The sequence below is a fragment of the Chelonia mydas genome, chromosome 12, assembly GCF_015237465.2.
Source record: "Chelonia mydas isolate rCheMyd1 chromosome 12, rCheMyd1.pri.v2, whole genome shotgun sequence".
In the NCBI taxonomy this organism is placed as follows: domain Eukaryota; kingdom Metazoa; phylum Chordata; order Testudines; family Cheloniidae; genus Chelonia; species Chelonia mydas.
Genome location: NC_051252.2, coordinates 35,758,744 through 35,779,598, shown reverse-complemented (window position 1 = coordinate 35,779,598; position 20,855 = coordinate 35,758,744). Strand labels below are relative to the sequence as shown.

At 49.1% G+C, this 20,855-nt stretch overlaps 1 protein-coding gene across 2 annotated transcripts in view; it reads left to right on the top strand.

Moving 5' to 3' along the window:
* Positions 1-2,904: 2,904 nt before the first annotated feature.
* LOC102943626 (dual specificity protein phosphatase 22-A) overlaps positions 2,905-20,855 on the top strand; it is a 46,120-nt gene continuing 28,169 nt past the window's right edge. Inside the window, exons 1-4 of one of the 2 annotated variants that reach the window (XM_037878064.2) lie at positions 2,905-3,163; positions 3,303-3,378; positions 12,045-12,078; positions 17,451-17,533. In XM_037878064.2, the coding sequence (XP_037733992.1) occupies positions 3,358-3,378; positions 12,045-12,078; positions 17,451-17,533 (138 nt within the window). In that variant the 5' untranslated portion in view covers positions 2,905-3,163; positions 3,303-3,357. Of the gene's footprint in view, positions 3,164-3,302; positions 3,379-9,736; positions 10,129-12,044; positions 12,079-17,450; positions 17,534-20,855 lie in introns of those variants that run through there. The other variant, XM_037878065.2, reaches the window with a different exon arrangement.

Sequence of the window (20,855 nt, the reverse complement as noted above, 5' to 3'; positions counted from 1 at the left end):
CGTCAGTTCCACACTTATACTGTCATTTTTGGTGGGCAGGGGATGTTTATAATAAAGTGGGATAAGGAGAGGCCTCTAGCTCATCTGTGCTTGGGCCTGGACTATTTTGTTTTTTAAATGCAAATTAACAAAACTTACTTGAGAGAGAAGAGAAATATCCAAGATGTGGCAGTGACTATATTTCAGTATACACATTTTAATATTTACAGTCAGCCTCTCATCCCAGAGGGTGACCGTGTAGATGGATTGCTTCTTCATCTCTGGAAGAACATCAGCAGCACTAAAGTTTTTAGAAATGAGTAATACCTTCTCCAATAGGAATGAGCTGTTTACCTAAAATCCCTTTGTATTTACCTAAACTTGGTCTGAACTCATTCCAAGGTCACACCCTTTCTCTTGCAGCAATGGCATAATGTGTGAAGCAATTTAGATGTAAAAACAATGTGTCCAGCTGGGCAGGGGGAAGTGCTTAGATACTATGGTGACTGGTGCTAAACAAACCCTAAGGTAGCTAATCTGTGCCCCATAACACATCACGATATTGGATCAGTACTAATGGCAGGGTGGAGTGAGCCACCTCTGGGGTCACTTTCTACATCCTGTAGCTGCTGGATTTTCCCTAGGGAGACCCCTATCTAAGAGTGACCTGTGCCATAAAATTCCTGTGGGCAAGTCTTCAGGCCAAAATATTTAAAAGTGGTCTCGGTTTGTGCACATTTAAAAAATCCCACTCAAGCATGGTACCCAAAAATTAAAGTGTTTTTACAGTAACTTCCTTTGTCAGTTTCCCTGCCTGCAAACTAGGAGACAATGCTTCCCCTTCGCAGGGGGGTGTCCTGGTTCTAAAGCCAGTCACGCATTTGGCATTCCTGTGCTGGGGTGAGGATGGTCAGAGAGAAAGGTATACATCAAATAATTCCTGGTCCCTTCCTTGTGCATATCCGATGTCTACCGTACCAGAGGTCAAGTGGTCAATCTTTGTTTCAGGAAATGAACTTTTCAACATGCATTTAATATAACAATTAGGGGGAGATTTTCAAAGGCAGGCAGATGCCCCACTCCCATTGACTTTCAAGGGAAGTTGTGTACCAAACTCCTCTTTGAGCATTTTGAAATGTCTCCATCTATGTACACCGGGCTGCCACAAACTACTGGAATGTATATCACAGAGGTGAGTGTGGTATGGTCAGTTTAGCAGATTCACCATGTTAGTTGGTGCAAAATTCTGTTGCTCCTGACTCAGACTGGAAGAGAATGATGATAGTGAAATTCAAAGGACCTGTCAGTATCCTGTGAACCGATGTTGGTGCCTTTTGTGGGTCATGTCAATTTGGTCATGTCAATTTTTTTTTCAGTCTAAATAGGGGCATTGTCATACTCTTCCCCTGCCCCCTCCCCTCCCCCCCCCCCCTCGTTTTGGGAATTAGAATTGGGTCTCTACCATTTTATTGTTTCCAGAGAATCCGATTGACTTGGAAGATGATGATTTAGGGGATAATGCGGACATTCCATCCAACGCTGGAGTGTAGATATCTGATTGCCTGGTTTTAACCACTATGCTGAACTGCTGCTGCTTTGTTTTTCTCAGTGCTAAGGGCCTCTGTTGTGTGTTACTGACACTTTCACAGTGAAAAGTAATTTTGTGCCTCTTCAGAAGAGAGTTTGTTTCGGCTTCCTTGGAGGGGTTGATTGGTCTAACACCTTCTTTCTCCCTCAGGTTTCAGAGTGTTAGTGTTAGCAGCCATGTTAGTCTGTATTCACAAAAAGAAAAGGAGTACTTGTGGCCCCTTAGAGACTAACCAATTTATTTTAGCATAAGCTTTCATGAGCTACATTTACCTGAACATCTCTTTCCCCTCTTCCCCCCCCATTGCAAAAAATATCATTTAAATACCATGGGCCAAATTCAGACTATTTCTTTGTAAATCTGGAGTAACTCCACAGGTGAGAGAGACATGCTTTGGAGCTTACAGGGAGCTCTTCAGGTCTGGGAAATACAAGGTGAAACAGATTGTTTAGCAGCAGTTAACATATTTCAAGGGATTATTCACGGTGAAGTGGCCTATTAACACCCCTCCATCATAGGGAGGAAAGAAAGAGGGGAGGGCTGTTAGTTACAGTAACCCAGCGCTAGGGGTTAATTCTCTAGTTATAACCCTGATAGTTGTAAGAAGCCATAAATCCAGGGTCTCACTTCAGTCTATGATTTTTAGTGTCTAGCAAAGTTACGGATTTAAGCTTCCAGGCTCATCTTTTGAAGCTGTGCTGTTTCCCTTTGCGGAGGTGGACTGACAGGTCAGAGATAGGGATCGCTTTGTGAAAAGTGTTCGTCCAGGTGGGGGGTGGTGGTCTTGTCTTCTATCGTTTCCCTGCGTGAGTTCATTCGCGAGCGTGCACCGCATGCGTAGGAGCCATGGATCTTGAAAGGGGCGTTGATCATGGTGGCAGTGGAGATTTGTCTGACTATAGCTTAAGGGAGAATAGAACCCAGCCCTAAAAAAGGAGAGAAATGAATTGGTTCGGTAGGAGGTATAGTCCAGACAGCACCTTAGCAGAATGTTGCCCACCAGGTGAGCTCAGCTGTGCCATGAAGCACTTGGGAGAGCAGTGAACAGATGTCTGGAGCAGATGGTGAGGGGAAGGTAGTGGGAGGAGGGAGATTTAAACTGTCTGTCAGGTGAAAGGGACAGAATGCAGCAGCCTTGGGGATAATAGCCAACTGCAGGCGGGTAGGTGTCCTGCTGAATGCCCTGGAAATCTGCATCAGCATAGGGATTGCTTGCTGCTGCTTTGGCCCGGCACTAGCACAGACAGTGTCTCACTAAAATATTTAAATCCTCTTCCTGTGCTACATTTCTGCATCACTACCGAGCTTTTGAGCACCTTCCTTTGCAGCAGCAGCTGCTGCAGTGAGATCCAGGAGTGGACTGGCAAAGGAGAGGGGAAAGACGCTGTACTGTGATGAGTGAATGACTAACTCCAAAAGCTTCCTCAGAGCCGGTGTGCGTGCGAGAGTCTCCAGAGGGACAGGGAATCCGGAAGAGAAACTGGAGCCACACACATCCTGGGAACCTTCCTTCGTCCAACTCTGCCCTGCACTGGCTGTAGTGCTCAGTGCTCCCTCGTCCCACTAAGACCTAGGCAGAGCTGCTGCAGCTGGCAGGTGAGCTGAATTTGCTAGGGCTTTGCAAACTCCTACCTAGTGCATGCAACCTACTCTCTCCTCTTGGCAGCTGCCCCACAGCTTTGGTTTGTCCTTTTGGAGGAGGCAGATCTCACTGTCCTGATTTGTTTGTTTGCAGGGAGTCCTGGTTATTGAGAGGGAACCTGTGCCCTTTGCCTGGGGAAAGTGCTGTCATGGGGACTGGAATGAGCAAGGTACATGCACCTCAACACTGCAGCTGTTACATTTGAGGCAATAACCCTGATTCTTATGAAGAACCTTTTACTCCTGTCCAGCCTGCTGCACTAGCCAGTAAGGAAAGAGGGGATGCCCTAAATGTGATCTGATACGTCTTTCCCTTCTATGCCCTGTATGATTCTTACAGTTTAAAGAAAAGGAGTACTTGTGGCACCTTAGAGACTAACCAATTTATTTGAGCATAAGCTTTCGTGAGCTACAGCTCACTTCATCGGATGCATACTGTGGAAAATACAGAAGATGGTTTTTATACATACAAACCATGAAAAAATGGGTGTTTATCACTACAAAAGGTTTTCTCTCCTAATTTCTTCTATTTCTTCTAATATTACCAGAGGGGAGTGGGGTAGGGGGAGAGAAAACCTTTTGTAGTGATAAACACCCATTTTTTCATGGTTTGTGTGTATAAAAACATCTTCTGTATTTTCCACAGTATGCATCCGATGAAGTGAGCTGTAGCTCACGAAAGCTTATGCTCAAATAAATTGGTTAGTCTCTAAGGTGCCACAAGTACTCCTTTTCTTTTTGCGAATACAGACTAACACAGCTGTTGTTCTGAAATCTTACAGTTTAGAGGCTTACTGTAGTTTTCCCTGGGAAAAGAAAAGAGATTTTTAAAACAAGCAATGATCCTTGGATTGGTTATACCTAGACAGTAAGCTCCTTGGGGTAAGGACTGTCTTTTTGCTCTGTGTTTGTACAGCATCTTGCAGAATGGAGTCCTGATCCAGGACTGGAGCTCCTAGGTGTTACCACAATACAAATAAATAATTTCCTGGAAGGGAATAATAAAACCATTAGGAAAAAACGTTAAAGTTAGACTGGGTCTGGACCCTCATTTCTTGTTCTTGGGGTAATAAGAACTCTACACCATTAGCATCTCTAAAGCCAGTACTCACCAATCCGGTGAGCCTATTAAACCCTAATTCACTATTGTGCCCATGTGAGAGGGAGGGAGGTTGTATTTTCCCCACTTTTTAGCCAGTTATATATATTTTTGGTCTGTTGCTGTCACCTGGATATGATTCATTGGGAGAGAAAGAAGATTTTGATGGGGTGTTTGTTACTCTAGTGCAGGCAGTGGAAGGATCGATTACTGTTCATGTCCCTAAATAACTGGGAGAGGCATGACTTATCTAATTTAAAATTAGATCCTGGAACTAACATAGAGACACCGGATCAGGACAGACTCTTGCCACCCTGTTCTCATGCTGCTGCATCGTGGTATAACACCAATTTCACAAACAGGATGGCTGGCGTCCCTGCAAGAAAGGTGGGGGCTTTTGTTTTATGAGAACTTCTCCAAAGACAGCCTGGATTTAAAAGTTGTCACTCGTCTGACAAACTGTGGCCCTGGTCCTGCAATAAGAGCTCTGCAGGGGATACCCTTTCAGGATTCAGAGTAACAGCCGTGTTAGTCTGTATTTGCAAAAAGAAAAGGAGTACTTGTGGCACCTTAGAGACTAACCAATTTATTTGAGCATGAGCTTTTGTGAGCTACAAAAGCTCATGCTCAAATAAATTGGTTAGTCTCTAAGGTGCCACAAGTACTCCTTTCCTTTCAGGATTGGGGCTTATGTCTTATGGCTCCAAATGCAAACCTCAGAACTGAAAACTCGAGGGAAGATCAGAGCTGAGTATTTGGGGACTTGCTACCCTGGCAGATCCAGCGCTCTGCTAACAGCACTTTTATCTCCCAGAGAGGGGGGTAGGTAGGTGCAAAAAGAACAAGGAGGACTTGTGGCACCTTAGAGACTAACAAATTTATTTGAGCATAAGCTTTCGTGGGCTAAAACCTACTTCATCGGATGCATGCAGTGGAAAATACATATATACACAGAGAACATGAAACAATGGGTGTTGCCATACACACTATAACAAGAGTGATCAATTAAGGTGAGCTATTACTAGCAGGAGAGAAAAATGTGTTATCCATAGGGCATCAACACTAATACAGAACTCAGATTTCTAATTCAGAGCCATTTTCAGGTCCTCTACTACTCTTTTGAGAGCTCAGTAACTCCATACAGCCATCAGAATCAAATAATACATATTTTTACACATTTTGGGGACCTATTCCACTGTTAATTCTTGTGGTGTTCAAAGTGGGATTAATTATTAGGAATTATTTTTCCCCCCCTTTTGTGAGATTTTTCTACCCTAAGGTGTGTTGTGGCCTTACCTACTGCTGACTGGGTTTATTATACATAATGATTGGACTTTCATGGGGATAATATAGCTGTACTTTGTCATTGTTACAATAACTTCAGTAGTCCTAAGTAAAAAATACATCTGAACTGTTCTTCCTGTGTCAAAAGAAGACACTGAGGTGTAGCGGATTGAGGTATAGGTAACATGTATGTTGCAGGGCAAATCTCTGGGGAAGGGATATGTTTCCGGGGCAGGTATTGGCTCTGCAGCAGTGACTAAGCCAGATGACAAGGCGAAAGCATGGCTTCCCTCTTTGTGTCCATAGCCAGAGGAGGGAGCAGCTAAACAAGTGAGATGAGTCATGTTGCAGCAGCCTCAGGGAGAGATTTCTGCCTCTCTACAGGACAGAAAACACGTGCACTGAGTTGCCAGTGGAAGGATTATTTACTAATGCTTTAATTTTAGTATCCAAGTTTCTGCATGAGAGATCAGGAGTTTTTAGTGATGATTTGTAGAAGCACAGAGAGTAGATTTAAATAATTTAAGCAGCTCGACGGCATTTACATATTTATTAGCCAGGGAGACAGCGTAGAGGGTTTGTCTCTGTGCTTTTCTTATAAGTTAATATTTGCATCACACAAACTGCAAACTTTTCTGATTTAGTAGAAACCAGACTGAATGACAGAGCAGGTCTGGACTTAGGTAGAGTCCATTTCCACTAAATGTGCTGGTGTGACATTTTTATGTACAGAATGTCTTAGCATTAGGGCTCCTGGCATCCAAATGACGTTACGAACCTGTGCCATGATCACTTGGGAAATCAGCAGTGTGGCTACAATTCAGATCCTCCTACTCCAAAAGCAGGAGTAGCAGACTACTGACATCTTAACTGAAGGAGAATCTGTTAGTTATTAGCAGTATGGGGCCAATGATACACAGTTGCACTGTTCTGATTTCTTTTAGTAGATGGCAGTGGTGCACATATATGCTACACAGTTCATTACACTAATTAGCACTAGAACTGGTAGAAAAACCAGGAGAAAAAAGATCACAAACAAAATAAACAATCTGAAAAATTTCAGCAGCTTTTCATAGTACATATGATCTTAAAGGACTCTGCAAACACTAACTCCTTATTTCCACACAACAACCCTTCCTCATATGTGCTCATGGCCCTTTGCCCCTGTTCCAACTGTACATCAAAGCGGGGTCCAGATTTCATGGTGCTTCAAAGGTCGGGGGCTGACTGGAATAAAAGCAAGAGCTTACAGGGCATTCTGGGTGGTTGAGGACGGGCTGCAGCAGGACCCTGATCTGAGACGGGGAAAGGAAACCAGTATTGTCAGACCCAAATGTTCAAAAATCATGAGTCCAGACCCTCCCCCAAATCATGATAATTGGCTTACAACATGAGGTTTTAAATAAATAAAAGTTCGTTCATTTTCATTTGCCTTATGGCTTTTGAGCCTGTAAGGTACTCTGGCTTCCTGCCTTTCTCTGCAGCCGTGAGGGCTAGCAACTCGCTGGTTTTGAAAGTGAAGGCTGAGACTCTTCCGCAATAGGATGGGGCTGGCGGCAGGGAATTTATGAAAAGTGCTAGAACTTACTAGACTTGTGAGAGTTGGTAACACTGCAGAGCCCCGGATCACGGCTGCTGTTTCCTTTGAGGGTTGTGAGCCTAGATAGTGCAAGGCTTCAGAGCAGCCCTTCGCAAGAAACTCAGGGAAATATTTACCCTCCAAGGAAGGATCCTGAAAAGCCTTTCTCAGGCTGTATGTAAGGAGCCCTGCAGCAGCGAGGGTGACCTGCATGGCCTAAGGGAACTCGCAGACCCAGAAAAGTGTATTATGATTTTAGTTACAAAAAGAGCACCCTGAGCCCCATAAGGAGGCGCTCTCTTATCTCAGCCCCTAGGGGGACACATCTCTGGGGCCCAGTCCCAGCCTTAGCGCAACCCAAGGGCGGTCCCCACGCTGTCTCAGGCCTTGGGCACGCAATCATAGCTTGGTAACTAGTGCTTTCCTCTCTAGTTCCCTGCAATGCTCCCACTCGTGCAGGAGGCCCAACGGCTAGTCAGAGGTCGAAAGGAACTGCCCCCACTGACTCAGGGCCTCACACCTTCCATCAGACAGTGAAAACTACACCCCATTTTAAGGCCTGCACACAGTCAGGGGCCCTAGGCCTAGGCCAGCCCCTGGAGCCCAGGTAATTTGCTTACCAGCAGCAGAATTTCAAAGGCAAAGCACAAACCCCTTAGGAAAATTAAGAGGGAGGGGGAAGAGGATGCTCCCAACTCCCCCCAGTAAGACTAAAATCTTCTTCAGTGTGAATAGCTACCACTGTCCTGGCCTGCTGAGCAGGAGGAGAGGCAAGGCACTTCCCCAGTAAAGAAGCAGATGGAATAGGGAGGCATTATGCCCTTTCTCCTTGGCAATATGTTTCCTCCACCACAGCGGTGAGCTTTATCAGACATTACTTACAGCAGCCAGCGTTCTTGCTAGGGCCCCAGAGAGAGTCAGCCATGCACAGACAGGAGCCAGGCAGCAGGTGGAAGGCATCTCAGCTAGCGCAGGGGGATACATGACTGTGCAGAGAGAGATGCCCAGCTGGGCAGTAGGTAAAATAACCTGCACCCCAGGGTGAGGTGGGGCTGTGCAGCCATCAAATGCTGTCCCACAGGAGTTCCCAGTGAGGTAGCAGGCAGTATGTTTCCCAGCAACCCCACGAAGATGCCCAGCTGTGCATCGCTCCAAGTTGCCGAGGAGATATACAGCTTTGCCATAACTACCAGAGCCTTGGTGTTTTCCTGCTGGGTGGGGACTCACACCTGCTGCAGGTTTGTTTTGTCCTGTGCCAGATGCTGCCTGTAGTTAGGGACTCAAAGCTGCCAGGCCCGGAATCCCTCTTAGCTACCTCATCTCTCTGATTGTGGGCTCAGTCAGGTCCCAGCAGAGCGATGTCTTTTCAAGTCGCCTCTGTGTAGAGTGTGACCTTGAGGCAGGGATCCATTCCCGACTGTAGCGATGTCCTCGCAGGGTCCTCCAGCTGGCTGCAGGGAGCGATCAGTCATGATGACGCTGCCCGGCTTGGCTGTTCTACCAGGAGCAACACAGTGCTTGAAGACAAAGTGCCTGGTTTCTTTTCCTCCCTCCTCTCTCTTAGCTCCTTAGAAGGGCAAAGAGTTCAGTCTTCTGATGTCACGAGAGCTAAAGCCACTGCATAGCCAAAATCATTCCCAGACAGAGTCTAGACATGGCCAGTCACCGATCATAAACTGTAGGCCCTGTAGGCCAGCCCCAATACTCTGAGCCACCTGGCTCCTGATAACTCTGCTCCTCCGACCTTTGCCTGTCTGATGATACACTAGAGGAGCAGAGCTCAACTAATTAGCTGCACTGCCTCTGTCTCATCTCCCATTGAGGTGGGGCAGTGCTGGGGGAAGGCAGGAGGAGCTGGGGAGCTCCTGCCTGGAAACCCCCCAGGCTGCAGGGCCTTGTGTGGGGCCTAAACAGCTTCTGGGGCTGCAAACGAGCACCCTGGGGCTGGGTAGAGGCATTAGGTCCTACCTCCCCTTGCCTATGATGGCTGGCTTATACAGACTGCAGTTGGCCCCAGTGAAAGGGGACTAGATGGTGACTAGCAGTAGCCCATAGGCTGAGGCGAGGTGGGGTTTGGGGGTTTCCCTGGGGAGAGGAGACCCAGAGACTGTGGGGTACTGCCAGAGGGCAGACCCTCCAGACAAAGGGGCACCGGGGTCTGGAAGGGACATGGGGGCCAGCAGCGGTGATGACACCGGCCTGCAGAGGGCGCTCCAGACCTGGAAAACGAGCTAATTCCCAGCAGGAGACAGCCAGCCAGCAGGAGGCGCCACTGAGATGAGTCTCATTGCTACAGGAAAGTATTAAAAATAGCCCAGGCCTTTCCACCTCTTCCCAGCCCTGGATGCGTCCCCAGAGCCAGCGCTTAAAACTCTTTGCAAGAGGTTGTTGCTATAGAAACACAAAACAAAGTCCCAGTGTCTCTTGGCACAGCCCTGGCTCATCATCGTTTAAAGTCAAGCCAAGTCTCTTGAAAGGTCATGGCAGGTGCTGCTTGTGTTTTGGTTGCCATGCAACTTGACATGCGCATGGAGCTTGGCAGTGGGTCGGGTGATCTGGTTTGGCATTTGGGCTGCATTCCCCATCGGAGTCACTGGCTGGTTGGATGAGTTTTGTTGCCTCTTGCAGCGTTGTCGGATGGTTAACATACTGGATGCTAGGAGAGTGGACAGCCCGGGACGTTGGGATACAGGAATCTTTAGCTTCTGCTGCAGCTCACGGGATTGCTGGTGACCTTGGATCACCTGGGGGAAATGAGCTGAGATTCTCAGGTGTCCTCATAACACCACCTTCGCAGCTGGCCCCCTCATTGGCAGCCTCAAGTGGAGAGGCCAAGGGCTGATTGGGCCATGGAGACTGAACTCCTGTCTCACCCTTTGAACTGGACTCACCCTGTAAAGGTGGAGACACATTGACTTGGCAGCATGGGGGCAAGCTGGTCCTGCCACAGCGCATAAGGTACCTGCTCTGGGGATCAAGCAATGGGCTTAAATTGCAGCAAGGGTGGTTTAGGTTGGACATTAAGAAAAACTTCCTAACTGTCAGGGTGGTTAAGCACTGGAATAAATAAATAAGCATAGGGAGGTTGTGGAATCTCCATCATTGGGGATTTTTAAGAGCAGGTTAGACAAACACCTATTGGGGATGGTCTAGATAATCCTTAGTCCTGCCATGAGTGCAGGGGACTGGACTAGATAACCTCTCAACGTCCATTCCAGTCCTATGATTCTATGTGTAAAAATGTAAGCCAGCAAACGAAATGTGTTAACGTCAAAGACCTAAGTTTGACTGAACTCTGTATTTCTCCATTGCTGGGCAAGACACCCAGGGTCTTTGATACCACTAGAAATTTTTACACCCTAATGCAGTTTGTTTGCTTATTAATTAAGATGGTTTTTAATTATACACGTAGCTTATAATTTCTCCAAAGGGTTTGTAACCCCAGGTCCTGATCCTACAAGCCCTTACGCATGTGTTTAACGTGAAGCCTGTGATCATTCCCGTTGAATTCATGCCATGGGACAAATCTTAGGCTTCAAGCGAAGCATGTACGTGTTTGCTGGATCAGGGCTCGAGAGAAGCAAGCATGTGCTGGGAAAGGAGGGAACGAAACAAACAAGAAAAAGTCAGTTATTCCCTCCTCTCCCCTGTGTCAGGGGTTCACTACTCCCTGCTGGGGCGCCTCCTTGTGGCTGTGTCTGGGGAATAGTTCCGCCTCTGACACCCCCTTCCATGTCTCATTCGCGCTGAGCCCCCCCTCACACTTTAGGAGTTGCAGTGCTTCCCCGTTGAGACTCAGGATGCTAACTCTTCGGGACTGGGCCAGGTCATTCTAGCAGTCCCTTTCCTGGGTATCAAAGTCTCACCGGACTGGCTGTCCGGGTATCATTCCCAACAGTCCTCCAGTTCAAGGCTAGGCCACTTCATTTGTGGCTAGAGGGGAATCCGGGCCTGCCTACTACTCAGGGTTCCAGCCTAGGGACCTTACAATCAGCAGCCAGGGTCTGCTCCGTCCCAAACCTTGCTGCTGTTTCCCTGGACTGCTTCCTACTCTCTCTATCAGGCTTCCTTATCCACAGCCCTCCTGAATAGGTGCACCCTTGTCTTAGGGTCAGTGTCCCAGGGCTTCTACTCTCCCCCTGGGTTTCTCCTTCATTCCTCTCTAAGCCAGGAGAGTGACTGCAGGTTTCCACGCTGCAGTCTCCTTCTGCCTTCATGCTTGGCCTTATACCAGCCCCCTGCTCCTGCTCAGCCCGGTGAGGCTTATCAGGTAACTTAACCCCTTCTGAGCCACATTAACCCTTTTCAGGCTAGTGTGGGGTGAACACCCCGTCACACCTCAGCCACTGCCATAACCTCAGCATCTGTCAGACTGTTAAACCGTTTGGGACCACCGAGCACACTGCTGACTAAGCAAATCACGGTAACAACACAGCACCCTTTGTGTTAGTCATTGACTGACTGCACCACAACCTGCCCTCACTCCAAGCAGGAGACACGCTGCTCCTTGTAGTCTGGTGCTCTCTCTCTGTCACAGGCCAGAGCCTGATGCTTTCTAAGAAGGCACCTCTAGCCCTTAGATACCTGCTCATTGTGCAGTGCTGTAACTGGGGATCACCGCAGACCACCACACGTCTCCCCCTAAGCATGAGGTTTCGTTGCATAGCTAGGAAGGATGGTAGGGGTCAGAAATGATCCAGCCCACCTTTTAAAGTCCAGCCACAGGATTGGTGCCAGGCCGAGCGACATCATGATCACAAGGTTTAATGTCACCATTGGTATTATTGCATAATCCTGCAATTCACCTGCTCCAGCAGCAGGATTCTTACACTGAGGCCACTCTGACATCTCTCCTTTCTCTGTCTCTTTCTCAGGTTGTTGAGGGCCTCTACCTGGGAAACATCCGGGGTAAGTATCTTTCGCTCATTCCCTCTCCCAAGCACCATGGGAGATTGTTGACCAAGCGCGATCAGTGCACTCGGTGTTGTACAGGAAGACATGGTTCCTGCCCCACCAAGTAAAGAGTCCAAGGGCCTGATCCTATCGGGTACTGAGTGCCTCCTGCAAGGTGCTGAGCATCCTCAACTCCCAGTGATTTCATTGTGAGTTGAAGTCTCTCCACACCCACCCAGGACTGGGCCCTTATGAGCCAGAGGCTGTATAAATGGGCCACGCGCTGTGAAAAAGGGCACTCCTTCCTTCCCAAGGAGGCTTTCTTCTCAAGGCTCTAGAGAGACCCCCCCCCCCAGGTAGGGCCTGGAAGTGTTTTATGTATCTCTCGTACTGCTGATGGCGCGGTCATTCCCCTTTGGCTGGGCCAGGAGTTTTTCCACATAGCGTTAGGAGGATGAGGAGTAAAGAGAAGAGGCAGGACGAGTGAAAAAAGTTGAAAAGAAAATGAACTACAGAGCTGAATAGGGTTGCCAATTTTTGTTGGACATGTCATGCGATGAAACCTCCAGAAACATAATCTTTCATTAAAGATTATTCTTTAATATCTGGAGACTCCAGGACAATCCTGGAGGGTTGGCAACCCTAGAGCTGAGGCTCTGTGGACAATGTTAATTCTGCTTTCAATCTGTGTGCTTGGCATGGAGATGGCAGCCAAGTGGAATTTACCAGGTTGGTTCCCTGAGCTGATGACAGCTAGCACGGTGGAGTATGTGCCCCGGGTTGCAGACCTAACCTAAGTAAACCCACCCCCCAGGTTACCAGCTCCTTGTGTCGGCACTGCTGAGACTGGTGGGATTCTAGCGGAGAGGCAGGCTGCTTGATGTTCTCATTTGCATATCATTAGCCTCATGCCTTTCCAGCTTGCAGCTGTTCTCTGGGAAGAGGCTGAGAGGCACCAGGGTGCTTTGTCTGATGACAGATATGAACTGAATTTAAGTGTTCCTCAGGAGGGCTGGGCAAATGGGGATAATTAATTATGAGACGAACCTTTCAGAACTGCCATGCCATTGCTGCTATGAAACATTGCCAGGATACTGTCTGTGGGCCCTCTCTGGGCACCTCACAACCATTAATGTGTTTATCCTGTGATGGAGGGCAGCTTAGGTGCTGGCACTCAGGATGCTGGGGGCGTGGCAGCACCCTCTGGCTTGAAGTGGTTTCCACGATATACCAGATTTATAGTTTGGTTCAATGGCTCTCAGCACCCCAACTGTTCAAATTGTTCCAGCACCACGGGAGGGCAGTGCTATTAACCCCATCATACAGCTGGAGAACTCAGGCACAGAGAGATCATGTGACTTGCCCACAGTCACATGGGAAGTCAGTGGCAAAGCAGGAGATTGAAGCGGGGGTCTCTGAAATGGCCCACTAGTGCTCTAACCACTGGACCATCCTTCCTCTGTGTGTGTTTTCTTTTGTCCATCTGATGTGTTGATCTTAGGTTTCTCCATCTCACTATCCCCGTACTGTCTGAGAGCCGAGCAGGGAATGTAAGCATTGTGTGCACTAGGCAGAGATTCCATAGCAGGTTGGCTCAGTTTACAAATAAAACAAAATATTTTCTGGTGCATTTTTAAAGGCTGGTCCTGCAAACTGCACTGTAAGGCCGCTCGCTACCCATTCTTCCTTTACATGTCCCCACCGGACCCAGCTCTGTGAAATCAGCTGTGTCAAGGGAGGGCAGATGTCACTTCATCTGTTTGTAATCAGGTGAAGAATCCCAAATGTGTGTCTCTCCCTAACCCTTGTATGGTATCTATTAGAGTATATGCCTACCCCCACACTCCCCAACCTCACACACCCCTTAACTTCTTCGACTGTAAACTCCTTAGGGCAGAGACTGTGGTTTTGTATGTGTTTGTACAGCTCCTAGCACAACCAGGGCTTCTGGGTGCTACCATAATATAAATATTTAAAGAATAATAATACCCAGCTGATATAATCTGCCTATTGCATTTATAGGGGACCTTAAAGAGATATCACCCCTATGCTCAAACACACCTATAAGGAACCAGCAGTATATGGGCACTGCAATATATAGGCACCGAGGTCTTTATATTTACACTAGCATAACACGGAGCCTGCTGTGTATCGCAGGGCTTAGCCACTCAGGCCGGGTGTTTTGTATTTATTTTGTAAGGGTTGTTTTCCAGGCAGCCCTGCACTTTAAGCATGAAGTCTGGGTGTCACTGTGGGCTTGCCTTGTATGCCACAGCAGACAGCCTGCATTTCCCGAACAGGGTGACATTTTTTCCAGAGGACGTGAAGGGCTGGGTTTGGTTCTTCAGTGATTCACACCCCCCTGGATTTCTCTCCCCTAGCGAGTTAGTGATCACCATGCCTGGAATGGCGTGGCTGCCACTGCAGAGCCTGTGTCCTCTGCAGGAGCAAGTAGAGAGGAAACATGGGCCAGTGGTTTGGGTAACTGGGTTTAATTCCCTGCTCCAGCAATGCCTCCCTGTGTGACCACAGCCTCTCAGTTTCCCCCGTCTGTGCAATGGGGATAACAGCACTGCCCTGGCTCCCAGGGGCGTTGTGAGGGTGAGTACCTGAACAGTTATGGGGTGCTTAGATACAGCAGGGATGGGGGGCCAGAGAAGTACCACAGAGAGGGGGCTCTAGGTGACTGGTGTGTTTTCAAACTACTACGCCTGTCCTGATGGGAAAAGCCCCTTGTTTCTCAAGCATCTGGTTACCTGGACTGCGGGATCCTTGCCTCCTGTTTGTATAAGAGGTGCACTATCTCTAAAGGTCAGGGAAGGGCTGGATGGAAGCTCCATTCGGGAGCTTTCTTTCCGGTTAAATGATTTCTCTTCCCCCAGTGCTGGTTTCTAAAGGTGTCTGATGCGACTGGCCATTGTTTGTGTTTAAATGAAGCAGTGGGGCCACAGAGCAAAGACAGGAATGAAGAGAGAAGGGCTGTATGTTTGCATGTCAGTAGAACCTCTCCATGGAGAGACTGCAGAAACCAGAAAGGCCACAGTGGATGTGTCTACACTGCAATCAGGAGGTGTGATTGCAGCACGGGTAGGCATGCCTGAGCTAGATCAGAACTCACTCGAGCAATAATAGCAATGATGCCTGGCAGCACAGGTGGCTGCATGGGTTAATTCTGCCCATCCAGGACCCAGGGGATGTACTTGAGTGGCCATTAGCTCAATGCTAGCGTTGAGCTATGTCTGCAATGTCAACTTACCCGCTGTGTGTAATGTGTAGGCGGGGGAAGCCGCCAAATGTATATTTTTAAAGAGAGAGAAAAGAAGCGTTGCAAAGCTGTGAGCCATCTTAATAAGGAGAGTGGTCTGTGGTTCTGCGGGATGCAGTCTGAATTGTGCCCATGTGTGGCAGAGTCCCCAGGCTGCTAATGGAAACTCTCCTGTGGCAGGGGCCCGGACTTTCAGAGCAGGAGGAAACACGCTATCGCTGGAGTAGCGGCAAGGGTCTGAAGGACACTGATGCACAGCAAAGACACAGATGCAAAGTCCGGGGTTGTTGTGGATTTGTTCTAGTCCTCAGCACTTTTCATTCTCAAAGCCCTTTGACATTAATTTGTTAATCCTCGCTCCTCCTCGGAGACGTAGGTGGAGAACTAAGTATGAGTATCCCATTTAAGAATGTGGGGGAAACTGAGGCCCAGAGTAGTGAGTGGCTTGCCTGAGGTCACAGAGGGAGATGGTGTCAGCGCTGGGATTAGAATTTGGGAGTTCTGGCTGTAAGCGCTAGGCCCCTCTTTGCTCTGTTAGATATAGCAGCACCATTTACAATCCTAAGTGGACCTATAGGGTATGTCTACACTGCAACTGGAAGCGAGCCCCCCAGCTTGGGTTCACAGATTTGTGATGGGGGGCCTGAGCTGCAACTTCTGCACAGCTATGTTTAGCGTGCTCGTGTGAGCCTTGCCACAGCAAGTCTGTGGATCCAGGCTGGGAGGCTTGCTCCCAGATGCAGTGTAGATGTACCCACATAGACTAGGTAGTCTGTGGAGCTGTTCTCCGAGACCTGCTTGGAGTCATAGCCTGCCGTGCTGCTGGTGGGTTTATCCCTTACCCAGTGTCAGGGCCGCCTGAAGGAGACGGGCAGAGGGAACCGAAGAGGAGATGGTGATGGGGTTTGGAAAGTGTGTGGCACCGAAGAACAATCCAGCAGCCGGTGACGATGCCTGAGGCTGGGCAGGATTTGGGACACACGATGTAGCCACTAGAGGGAGCAGTTTATGTCTCTCTACAGGCTAAGCCTTGTTGAATTAGTGACGACTGCCTTTAAACAGGAGAATGGGCTGTAATTCCTATGGGCTGGGCACATCTCTGTGCGTGTTTGTGCAGTTCCATGGGGTCCAAGCCATGGAGGGGAATCTAAATCAGCTGGCCACAAGTCGGCTCGGCTCCACCAGCGTGGCTGGTGGAGGTATGATCCGAGAGCCCTGGTATCTTCCAGAGTGAAAAGACATCAAAGCAGTATGGAAGAGGAGCTGTATCTGCATCCACAGTCTCCAAAGGGCTGGGAAAGGGTGACTGTAGGATTCAGAACATCTCAAATGTTGCTTCTGCTTAAATATGAGAATGTACAAAGCCCACAACCTTTCCCACTGTCAAAAGATTGTGGGATTGGATTGAACGATCCCGTCCCTGAGTGGTCCCTCAAATACTAGGAACCCAAGCTGGCACCAGTAAACAGGTATGTTTCTCATAGGGCTAATGACATTTTTCCATCAACTTTTTTTGGGATGGAAAATTGGATTTTCAATGAAAGTAAAAATTTTCCAGCAAAATGTCTTCTCTCTTCAGAAGCATTTCAGTTTTTTTTTTATTTGTCAGAAAATCAAACCCCCCAAAACTGATTTGTTGTTGTTATTATTATTATTATTTATTATTTAATTTGGGTGAAAATTGAGCAATTGGTTTTGGCCATTTTTGTCCAAATATTTTTTTTTGGCAAAGTCAACATTTCCCACTGAAAAATTTCCATGGAAACCAAACAAAACAATTGCATTTTTGTTGAAATTTTCCATGGAGATGGGGGGGAGGGTGTTTGTGCAGTTCCAGGGGAGAAGAGGAGGGTTTCAAGGTTCTGACCAGTTTTAATTTCTGAGATCAGAGCTATTAGCAATGGGAAAGACCTATTGGATCATTAATTTCCTGCCCCTCCTAGTGCAGAATGTAGTTGATGTAATAAAAAAGACCTAGCATGTACTAAACTGACACTCACTTGATGTTAGCCCAAAGACCACTACGTGTTTAGCTGCTGCAAACTAATATTCCTACTTAATGCTTTATGGGCCAGCTTTTAAACAGAGGGTTGGGTGTTTATGAGACTTTTTCTGCCTACAGATTCTGAGGACAGAGAAAATTTGATAAAGAACAGGGTCACCCACATCCTGTCCGTGCATAACAACGCCAGACCCCTTCTGGAGGTGAGTGGGAGTGCGTTCACAGCCTGGGGAGCTGGGAAATGTGAGAGGCGAGCATTGCTGCTATCAAGTGGGGATAACAACGCTTCCCGTAGCCAGGGCTGTGCAGCTGAGTTTGCTAAAGTCTCTGAAGTGCTTTGAGATCTCTGGATGAAGCTCTGCGGCTATAATACCAGTGAGGAGGATTGCTATGCAAAGCAGAGGTGCCAGGCATAGACAGGGCCACCAGAGGGCACCCCAGCTCTGTGCAGCGTTACAAGGCTTCTTCCAGGCCAGAGAAGGAGCCATGTATGCGGGAGGGGACGTGGCAGCCATTCGTGGATAGGGTGATCAGATGTCCCGATTTTATAGGGGCAGTCCTGATATTTGGGCCTTTTTCTTATACAGGCGCCTATTACCCCCCGACTCCCGTCCCAATTTTTCACACTTGCTATCTGGTCACCCTATTAGTGGGTGACTCGAGTGTTCCTTTTTTGGGATCCTAGACTGTGCAAATAGCTTGGGGTACACACACAAGCTTGAATCCAGGCCTTTATCAACTCCAGGCTTGTACTTCTGCCAAGCGCTCCACACAGGGTAGATTGGCGTGGCCTGGGGCCACTTGGGGCACTTCTCTGCTGGCAGCCGCCTTGGGCTCAGGAACTGGATTCGTGATGGGGAGGGTGATGAGTGGGGCAGGTGCCGGGTGCCTGGTGCCATCTGGTAGAGGGTTTTGGGGTTAATCCCAGACACGATCCCCAGGTGCTGGCGATGGGAGTGGGGCAAGTTTTGGACGCCAGCCCTTTGTGCGTCATTGAGATGAGAGGCCAAATCTCAGAGATCTGTGGGTATACAGGGGTGGCTCGCCCTCCTTTCCAGGGCAGGGCTGGGGTTCCTGGTGGGAGCAAGGTGCAGGTAGAATTGCACAGTGGAAAATAGCAGGTTAGAGTGAAAAAATAATCTGGAGGAAACCCAGATCCCACTTAGCCAGCCCCATATCCTCAGGCCCTTCTGCAGCACCCGCCATTGTGTAAGTGCACTACTGACCTCTAGTGGATAGGAAAGCAAATGTGTGTGAACTTAGTACCCGTGCCTGCTGCTTCTGGGGGGACCATGGTTCTGCTGGTTGGGGATGCATTTAGCTTATGAGATAAATCCGTACGTCTCTTGTGTCTCTCGGTTTCTGCAGCTTGGCCCTCTGTGCTTGTGCTCCCCACTCCCCTGTCTGCTAGTCACTCCCTTCCAGCAACTGTTGTTGTTGTTGTTTCCCTCGAGCGAGATGAGGGCCCCATTGTGCTAGGTGCTCTACACACATGTAGCCAGAGACAGTCACTGCTCAGAAGAGCTTGCAGGGCAAAACAGACAAAGGGTGGGAGGGGAAACTGAGGCACAGAGCCGGGCGGTGACTTGCCAAAGGTCACCCAGCAGGTCAGTGGTAGAGCTAAGAAGAAACTCCAGGTCTCTGGAGGCCCAGTCCAGTGCATTACCCACTGGACCATGCTTCTTCCCTGCTGGGCCACTATGCTGTTCGTCTTCCACCTCCTCTTGGGCAGGGAGTAGGCTCAGTCCATATCGCAGTGCGGGCAGGACCTTCTGCTAACTCCATGGGCTGGTATGGTACCTGAGGGGAACTCTTTCGGTGAGGGCAAAAGGTCAAAGGGCATTCTCCTGTGGGCCGTTTAATGGTAGCGATAGCCGCGATGATGGCAGAGGTCTGGTGTCTTCGGAGTGGAAGGTTCTCAGGTTGATCCCTGCTGACGGCTGTGAAGTCCCGTGTGGCCCTGTGCGGTTGCTGAGGATGCTGAGGCTGTCCCAGCAGCACTGGGCCTGCGCTACTGGACCTTCCTCCTGCTCAAGAGGATTACAAATAGAAATAACAGCGGGAGCATTTTCCCCGTGAAGGGCCATTGAGTAATTTGTGGGGTAAAATCAAAGATGTAGAAACTGCTGCGGGTGCGGGGGAGCAGCAGCAGCTGCCTGGGAGCCGTCTCTGCCAGAGCATGGCCCCTCCAGACGGGTGGCGAACCACAGCGAGAGCTTACAACACGTTCGAGCACGTGGGGCCGGAGGAAAAGGGGAACCGGAAAGGCATGGTGGGTTGAGCAATGTGTCAATCACAGAGCCAGGCAGGGAACCGCAAACCCCAGTGCTGTTCCCAGGCAGGCAGCAGTGCTGTCATCTTCCCTCCTTGGGCTGCGGGACCTGTCTCCAGCAGGGCAGAGGAAACGGCTAGCAGAGCAGCAGTTAATCCTGGGGTGTGTGTGTGGGAAGAGGGGACCTGCTGGCAAGAAGCACCGAGGAGCTAGACGGTCTCCTGGGCTGGAGACTGTTTGCAGTGCGGCTTCCCTGGCTGCTGGGAAGCTGCAAATCCCGGCCAATGTGTTTTTGATGCAGTTAACTGCTTAGTTTATTGCTGGACTGGGTGCTGTGGTGTGAGGCCAGCAGGTGCCAGGCAAGCTGCAGCTACATGGCCCTGTCAATGCGTCTTGACCACGAGCTGCAGCACCGTGTGTTGTTCCAGGGCTGCTCCTAGCCTGGCTCTGCCAGTGCACCTCACTCCTGAGCAGTGTTCTCCCCCTTCACTCCCCTCCTGCATCCCCTGCTATTCTGACAGTCCACTTCTGTCACAGCTCTGCCAATGCACCTCACTCCCAACTTGCAGCCCCCCAGCCTGTCCAGGCCTGGGCTTGCTCCCCCACAACCCGCTGTGCCAATGCACCCCACTTTCCTTCAGCTCTTTGACAGCAGCTGTCAGTCCGTGGCAGAACAGACAGTGGTTTGGTGAGGTGTTGGGATGAGGAAACCACCAAACGCCTTTTCCCCAAACTAATTTGGACTCTCTCAGTTGTGTGAGAGACGAATTCTCACGCTATGCAGAGGGCTTATGAAAGGGCAGGGCTCCCGGGTGACACACCACAGTGCATTACACCCAGCCCTCTCTTTCCGGCTCCTCCGGGAGTTCTTCCAAAATGGGGTGTGTGTGTGTGTACGTGTGTGTACATGTATGCACATTGAGAAGCTCTAAAAGGAAACAGCCAGCCTTGGGGCCAACCGTTCTGATGGTACCCAGACACCAAGGTGATGGGCACAGCATAAATCTCTAGAGAGGAGAGACAGACCAGTATAACTCTGCTCCAAGGCAGACAGTAGAGGAGAGCGCAAGGAGATCCCAGAGCAGCCTTCTCCACCTCTTACAGTCTGAGAGGTGGACCCAGAATATGGCTTTTCCCATAAGAAGACCAAGCTGAAACGGAGCAGAGTTCTTGGCAGATGCACAAGCAGCGCACGCGTGAGAGAGATTCCCCAGGGTGGACTGTCTCATTGTTCTTTGGCCTGAATCTGCCAG